Here is a 7,906-nt window from a genome sequence, read left to right as displayed (position 1 = left end):
CCCCGGGAATCTTCAATATCACCCGTTGTTGCATTAAAACAAGCCCCATGCCATGGACATCTTATATAACCATCCAACAAACTTCCATCCACTAGAGGCGCACCATAGTGGCTACAACGAGAACCAATCGCCGAGACGTGACCATCTTTGCTCCTGTGACGTCATAATGATATATATTCTGACGTAACATAGCATATACACACCTGACAACCAAACATTTGCCCACCCCACCCAAATCAACCTCTTTCATCGATTCATTCGCCCCCAACTCGCTAACTTTACAAACGGCATCTTCAATAAATTCATCGCTAACACTATCCATTGTTTCGTCACTAACACAAGCCATTAAATGAATGGACAATCTTTCCTACATCGCGAACTATCACATTCTGAACTTTATTTATATCTGTGACGTCATAGTTGCCCGCTCGAACACCCTGAATGACGTCACAAACGTGCGCAGCGTCATCATGGCAACTGCTGCAAAGCATCAATCTCCCTATTTGGTCATCCTGTTCGACGCAATCCACCCCCGGTACAATATTACGTCATAATAAAGTTTGATATATGACGTATAAAGTGTATTGTCTACGCTAAAATGAAACTACAGTGATTGTTACTTAATTATTCAGTGTTACGTCACACATACAATTCTAAACGCAACTCCGCAAGAGCGCAGCAAAGAGCACGATCCGCTAAATCCTTAGCTATGACGTCATAATGTTGTGACGTAGCTGGAAAGAATAAACATTTGGTGAATCTGAAACATCACGTGATTTTAAATCCACCAACCACAACCTACCTACGTCACCATCAATGACGTCACAGTAGAATATTGACCTGGTAGAAAGTTTTTGTTCCTTTCGATGCCACGGATGTTCAGGGCAAAAACTAGAATAAATAATAATGTGACGTAATAATGGGGTTGTATAGTGGGCGCGTCTATTACTCTTTGTGTTCTAAACAATGCCCTTTATGACGTCATAATAAAACCCTTTATTTAACTTTCGTTACATTGTCTGTTATGTCACAATCAACGTGGCGGGATTTCCGCGACCAGCGAACCGTGACGTCACGGGGTGGAATTCTAAAACAATTTTCACCTCGGTGGTTTCTTGTGCGCATGCGTGAGTCTATTACACACACCCTCCAAACATGCTAACCTTTTACACACCCCCTCCAACCACGTATCAATTGACCTGAAGTGATACGTCATATCGCCATAGCTTCGACTTTCGAACCTGTAATCATCGAACACCTAAACATGAGTCAGCATTATTTACACGTGGCATTATGACGTCACACACACACCTGCACAAACCCATTGTTCCACCGCGCAGATATTGTTTTGTAACAATCACCCGCCCATACCTCGACGTGCACGACATCGTGTGCAGGACGTTTCACTACGTAACAATTTTCATTATGACGTCACACAAGGTAACCACAGTTACCTCCTTGTTTAAAATGTCGACCAATCACAAAGACGAGATCTCCCGCTTTCATTTCCGCCACATCTTCGACCACTAGAGGCAGTGTATCGAACATGTAGCCTTGGTTCCATGGACCAATGTTGAAACCGAAGTCGGCGCGTAAATCGCGTAACACGCGACGAATCAAACCGCAACAATCAAGAAATAATGGCGAATTATAAGCTGCACCTGTGACGTAACAAAGAGGTTGTTAGGTTACGACACAATCAACAATGTGACGTAACTATGGTGTATATTTCATTCAAATTTAATTGGCCGACGTTTGCCGCCATATATGACGTCACATAGGGTAGACAATGGGGTAAGTTAATCAAGCGTGTCGACGTTTCCTTCCTTTATTGTTTCCCTATTGTGACGTGTTTGGCGCGCTATTCACGCTTCAGTGCGTACTCCCTGTCACGTGATATCTCTTCTTGTAAGGAACCCCAATGTAGCTCCGACATTGTTCAACGAATTTATGACGTAATGGCGACCGTTGGGTGGCGCGCTTTCCGTAATTCAACTCCTCCTGCAACAATTCAACTTTCTAAATCTACTTATGACGTAACAATGACGATAGTTTCGGCACAAACAAAATCTTTAGAACGAAATTTTGCGACGCAACAAAAGCCGTTTGTCACGTCACAGAATTACGATCCAAGACGTCGCTTATTCTCCGCATGTTGGCGCTAACAACTAGCATAATGACGTCACAATCAAGTTGAAAGAGACACGTCGAATGCATCTTTACCAGACAGTGTTAGATCATGAATCTACAACACTATATGACCAAGATACACCAGGGCGTCAGCGACTACTAACAACACCAACCTAGTGTCGCTTTATTAAACCATCCGCCGAAGAAAAGGCGGCCTTTCATATTTATCCACCGTGACCATAACATAGGGGTTGTCATGGTAACTGGGTGATGACGCAGGTGTATGCGACACGTGTTCAACCAACCGGAACCATATTATTTTCGCGGGTGTTTCGTCACAATTGACAAATTACACGTTTACGAAATTCTAGAATACGAAATAATAGTCCATTATCCTGGGTAGCTTTCCTTATTGTGCTAATTGCTGCTCGTACGTATCCACCCAATCACCATTACCAGGCAGTATTAGACACACAATGCTCCGATACTACGTGGTTGGTGATTCGGTTGGCACGAAACTTTCCGACAAAGCAAATAAAGGAATTCACCAACGAGTCAAATCCTTTCTCTTTAATATCGCATACGCCTTAGTTGATTTAAACCACACTAAATCTAGGGATGCACATTACAAAATAATTAGATGTTCTAGGATATCCTAGAATACTTTATTTCGAATCTAAAATTCCGAATTCCGAATTTTTTTGTATTTATAAGAAAAAACGTATGAAGTCAAAACGGCCAAGCCGAAACGTATAGCAACCTGTAAAAAGACGCTTTTTTTTCCTCGGAAGAATCTTTTTTTCAAAATTATTAAATTTTAAATAATTATTAGTTTAGATTAAGATGATGACGTCATTAAACAGAATACCGATTCCCGTAATTAGACTTGAGTACAAAAGGATTCGAAATTCTGTAATGTGCATCTTAAATCTACAGTGATGCACGTCGGTTTTCTACCAGTGATGCACGTTAATAAATATACAGTGATGCACGCTACTAATCAACACACGCAAATAACGTCACAAACACGCGGATTTCTAGACGATAAAGACGTCGCGCGTAAACAACGATCACCGTAAAGTTTCAAACCACCTATGACGTAACAGTTCTTACTCCGCGACCACGCTTTATGACGTCATAAAGGTGGCCTCGTGGTCGACCACGTGGGTTAGGGCGCGCGTTAAACATCGTTCGATGGCGAACAGATTAGAAATAAATTGAACCTCGCCACCGATTCCTTTATATAAGCCTTTGTACACCTGTTTTTGTCACGTGGTAACAATTAACATCACGTTTACAGGTGTAGCTTATGACGACATAATTAACTCATTGTTACAACACAATACAAATCCATTTCCAGATTTAATTATAATTTCAAACATTCAATTTAATTATTTGTTACCACGGAGAATTAACTTCAACAAAATATTTTAAAACTTTCTCACAAAAAGTAGTTGGCCATCGTGGATAATTAAGTTACGCGATGATGAAGAATGCTCCCCCCCCTAACAACCCCTTTACATATTGCATTTAATCTGTTATTTTACAGAGGATTCTACACTAACATATCAACTTGCACAAAAATACAGGCAATACTTTGCAAAACTGATAACTAAATTAAGAAACACAATCTACACACAGGTTCTTCAACACTGAGGATTAAACATCAGTAATTATAATCAGGATAACGATATATTTTAGGCAAACAACAGCAATACCCTCAGTTTAAAATTTGAACATTATGGCGCAGAAACAATTTATGAAACATTTACAATGGCAACACTGCACAAACACACGGCAACACTATACAAAGCATGATGATAAATTGCAATATCCACCCAACTACCACTAACCTGCTTCTTTCGCTTGAATTTAAGGAAAGCTTCTTGCAACGAGACTGTTTGTTGAAAATTATTACAAAGTAAAATAAACAAACAAAATAAATACCTTCTTTGTTCTTGGCCATTATGACATCATAGCTGAGCTATATTAAAGTTCAAATATGTCACCATTGTTATAAACAATATATATTGTTACATCATAATTAGTTTATTTAAATAAACAAACAGTAGAATTTTAAGTTTTAAAACATTGTGACATCATCAGCTTGATTATGACAACACAGACTACAATTGTCCATCGTAAAGTAGTTGATAATGGAATTAATTTAAAAATAAAACCCACGATCTAATTCTATACATCGTTAAGTATATACGGGTAAAATTACAACAATAAATCAACGGATAACTGAGGTTTTTAAACAGAAACCAGCAAATATTATTTACTATAAACATATCTAACATTTAATTAAGTTTACAACCTACAAATAACCGGCTAAATATAATTTAATCAAATTAAATGAAGCAAGAAATGAGAGACGTTACCTTCGCTACCTTCACGTGCCTCGTGGATCTTGTCACGTGACTATGACGTGTTAGCGGGAAACCAGATACTATCGGGGACGAAATAAATTAAATGAATATTATTTTGTTTCCATGATTAAAACGATAAAATATTTGACAATTTGATTTATTTCTGTTCCACTACAAATATATCGTACAACAAATTTACAAACGGGCAGTTTTCATGCACTGTACATAATATATACATAGAAATCACATTAAAATAAATGTTATGCTTTAATTCATCCACTTCCGACAGTTGATGGCGCCACAGAGACAGGGGATTTTATTTCCTTCGTCTTCAAAGTCAAACTTATAGTCATAATTCAACTGAAAAACAGTTTTATTAAAATTTATAAAAAACAAACAAACATAATAGTTACCTCTTCCCCACTAAGAATATGTCGGTTGGAAATTATCATTATTTTCTTTTCTTTTTCAAAGTTAACGACTTCTGCTACACAGTTGGGGTTGCATGAGTGGTTAATATACCTAAAAATATATAATAGTTATCCCGTGTACCCATCGATGCATATGAATGAAATACCTCGCGGGCCCACCAGTAACAGTAGCGTCCACAATATAATCAGAGTCAAGTCTAAACATATAAACGCCCCGGTTAGCTGCCTCGTAATTCTTCTCTCGTTTCTCGGCGACCTCTGACCTGATGATGTCACCGATATATTCGATAACCATGGTTCCTGGTTCGATGTCGCGACTCGCAAACAATCCAAGGCCCTGGAATGAATCGTGTTAGTTACATGGTGTTATGTAATAGAGCGATAATAACACTATGTATGTTTATGACATCATAATAACCTGTATTCTAGATCGCGCAAGATAAACATTGCTCCTCCATTCTTGTTTCATCCTTCTGTATTGCGAAGATTTTGAATGAACAAAATGTTTCCCGTATAATGAAGTAGACGCGTCGCCAATGCCGGTTGACTCATAATATTCGCTCATTAAGTTGCTGATCAATGTATGTGGTCTGTACAACATTGATGGTTAGTTTCACCCCCCCAACCCCCCCTACCTGCCACTACACCTGTCTCCCCTCAACTCCACCAAATCTTAATAAACTCAACTAATTCTCACTTTTGTAAAACACGCCACCAACTTTTTGCGACATTGCTTGATGTGGGGTTCCGTTCTCGCACATCCCGTTGGGTTCACCGCTAGTGGGAGCTCTAACACCGGTGATCGTCCGAAACGAAACTTGTAGTTGGCGCAAAGTTCGATGTTTGGTAACTGTGATGTCATAATGGTTAGATTGTTGTGATGTCATATTGGTTTAAGTGTTGTGATGTCATAATAGTTACACTTACGGACTCTAGTATCCGACAAACTACGGGCGACGTCAACCCAAACAAAGATTCCCCGTTGATGTATTTAGGGAATAGTTTCAACATACGTTGGTGTGATCGTAAGTTGGCAAGTTTGTGTAATATCTCGTTCCAACCCTCTGTGGGATAGAAATAATATATACAATAGAAATATTATACAACACCATCATACATACCATTGACATCATGTCCGGACATTGTGACCAAACAATCATCATTGTTCTTCGCTGACATCGAGTGGTAAGTTGTAACGAACCATGGCCGGCCATCTTGTTCCCCGATCGAGTTCAAATATTTGCATCGACGACGTGTGTTCTGTGTGGGGGGGGGGTAGGAAGGTGGGTCAATGAAACTTGTGTGGGTTAGTGGTTAATACTCACATCTTTGGACCAATATATCCTTGTTGATTTGTAACCAGCGGGGAAGATGGCTGACTTGCTGTGGAACTGCGCCATCTGGTGGGTGGATAGTTGGCCAACAGCGTGGAACATGAGGGCGCCAACGCGCAGGATGTAATTTCTTTCTCCTGTGGTTATATAGTGTTTAAACATATAATACACACACATACATATATACAACATACCTTGCGTTAACTCCCCTTGTTGCATTATACTCGCCATTTGCTTGGTTTCCTGACGCTGCACGTAAACTTTACGAAACACCGCCAACGACCTTAAATGGTCTTGGGGGGGCATGGGGGTTCCCCCTACAGCCCCAACAACGTGCATGGGGCATAATACTGTCTTGTCCTGTGATGTAACAATGGTAACTATGATGTAACAATGGTAACTATGATGTAACAATGGTAACTATGTAACAATGCTAACTATGATGTAACATTGGTAACTATGATGTAACAATGGTAACTATGATGTAACAATGGTAACTATGATGTAACAATCACCTTAAAGAACCTGCATCCGCACTCAAGAGCGCACGCACAATGATAAGTATTCGGACATCTTGCGCGATTGCAATGAACGGTCGCACCTCTACGCTGACAATGGTTGCATGTAACCGATGAACCGTGACTTACTGCGAGGTCTACGTTAATTAGCGCTCCACCCTGTGTGACATAGAAATGTTATATAATACCACAATTCATAGAGATCATATATACCTGTGTTTCGTACACCTCAGCCGACCACAGCGCGCAGTTCAAATGAATCCATTGGTCGACATCTAAGTTAAGCAAACGTGCAACGCCTGATGTATTTCCATCGCCCTCCCTCATGCACAACACGCATGCTCGACGATCCACTAATTCGGGGGAGGCCTGTAATTGGTCGGTTTAAATATTAAGAGGTACGTGATTGGTCGATTTAAAAATAAGGAGGTAAGTGAAATATAAGGAGGTACGTGATTGGTCGGTTTAAATATTTACCTTAAGAGCAACTCCATATTTGGCAATAAGGGCATCGACGTCGGGTGGAACCTTCTGATTGGTCGGTTTCATAATCGGCGTTGTCACGCTCCATCGCTTCCACTTGATTCCTTTCCACCGCTTGGTGGCGCCACGTGTCTCCTCGCCTGAAAATATAAACGATTTGCCACGACGATCAGCGCAGTTGCCATAGTTACCTGGACCACAGGACCCTCGTCTTCGACCTCCCCGACCGCGACCTTTGACCTCTAACTTGACCCCGTCGTCACGGTAATCCCCAATAGCTCCCCGGAGCCCCCTAGTGGCCACCTCCGGGTCAGGAAGAAGTTCGATCAGAGTCGAGATATTTATTTTACATGTGTGTCGTTGGTAAACTTGTGAGGCTCTCCAGCGCTTCTTGTGGACAACTGGGATCTATAAGGCAAGTTTATTTCATGGAAATAATATAATATTTATCATATACTCACTTTATGTTCTAATTCGCTCGCAAAATAACATTGTTTGTTGCAAAATATTAAATCCTCCTCGTGGGTGTGAATCTGGAACATAGAACATATACAACATAAAATATATATAACATAGAACATTATATAACATAGAATATTATATAACATTGAACATTATATAACATAGAACATTATATA

At 40.0% G+C, this 7,906-nt stretch overlaps 2 protein-coding genes and 4 non-coding genes across 6 annotated transcripts in view; 1 reads left to right on the top strand and 5 right to left on the bottom strand.

Moving 5' to 3' along the window:
• Positions 1 to 536: 536 nt before the first annotated feature.
• Positions 537 to 4,592, bottom strand: LOC100179539. Its single transcript, XM_002126316.5, has 9 exons — positions 4,515 to 4,592; positions 4,078 to 4,114; positions 3,984 to 4,027; positions 1,884 to 2,001; positions 1,455 to 1,661; positions 1,312 to 1,406; positions 1,164 to 1,258; positions 803 to 891; positions 537 to 734 (listed from the first exon to the last, which is right to left on the bottom strand). Exons 2-9 carry the CDS (start codon positions 4,094 to 4,096, stop codon positions 640 to 642), a joined length of 762 nt encoding a protein of 253 aa, XP_002126352.2. The 5' UTR covers positions 4,097 to 4,114; positions 4,515 to 4,592; the 3' UTR covers positions 537 to 639.
• On the bottom strand, positions 2,066 to 2,137 carry mir5611 (microRNA 5611). Its single transcript, NR_048948.1, has one exon. It is a non-coding gene; the product is annotated as a microRNA 5611 (primary transcript).
• Positions 2,200 to 2,274, bottom strand: mir141 (microRNA 141). Its single transcript, NR_032342.1, has one exon. It is a non-coding gene; the product is annotated as a microRNA 141 (primary transcript).
• mir200 (microRNA 200) lies at positions 2,562 to 2,647 on the bottom strand. Its single transcript, NR_032348.1, has one exon. It is a non-coding gene; the product is annotated as a microRNA 200 (primary transcript).
• On the top strand, positions 2,576 to 2,635 carry mir3575 (microRNA 3575). The gene has a single exon (NR_034324.1). It is a non-coding gene; the product is annotated as a microRNA 3575 (primary transcript).
• Positions 4,593 to 4,643: 51 nt separating the features above from the next.
• The window catches only part of LOC778537 (histone-lysine N-methyltransferase 2C), a gene marked incomplete in the record, with an annotated part of 6,328 nt that continues 3,065 nt past the window's right edge, over positions 4,644 to 7,906 (bottom strand). The window contains 14 exon segments of the mRNA XM_002126279.4: positions 4,644 to 4,862; positions 4,916 to 5,024; positions 5,080 to 5,270; positions 5,352 to 5,523; positions 5,653 to 5,783; positions 5,861 to 5,997; positions 6,055 to 6,193; positions 6,259 to 6,404; positions 6,462 to 6,627; positions 6,783 to 6,944; positions 6,999 to 7,154; positions 7,263 to 7,408; positions 7,460 to 7,676; positions 7,730 to 7,801. Of these exon segments, the coding sequence (XP_002126315.3) occupies positions 4,770 to 4,862; positions 4,916 to 5,024; positions 5,080 to 5,270; positions 5,352 to 5,523; positions 5,653 to 5,783; positions 5,861 to 5,997; positions 6,055 to 6,193; positions 6,259 to 6,404; positions 6,462 to 6,627; positions 6,783 to 6,944; positions 6,999 to 7,154; positions 7,263 to 7,408; positions 7,460 to 7,676; positions 7,730 to 7,801 (2,037 nt within the window).

Source organism: Ciona intestinalis, unplaced genomic scaffold (genome assembly GCF_000224145.3).
Source record: "Ciona intestinalis unplaced genomic scaffold, KH HT000325.1, whole genome shotgun sequence".
In the NCBI taxonomy this organism is placed as follows: Eukaryota; Metazoa; Chordata; class Ascidiacea; order Phlebobranchia; family Cionidae; genus Ciona; species Ciona intestinalis.
Note: the sequence above shows the minus strand (reverse complement) of the source record. Positions and strands in the feature narration are given on the sequence as shown.

Coding starts and splice junctions, on each gene's coding strand:
- LOC100179539 (XM_002126316.5), bottom strand. Junction 1,407..1,454: donor TCGACATTTTAAACAAGGAG/GTAACTGTGGTT, acceptor ATTGTTACGTAG/TGAAACGTCCTGCACACGAT. Junction 892..1,163: donor TTGGAGGGGGTGTGTAAAAG/GTTAGCATGTTT, acceptor TATTTATTCTAG/TTTTTGCCCTGAACATCCGT.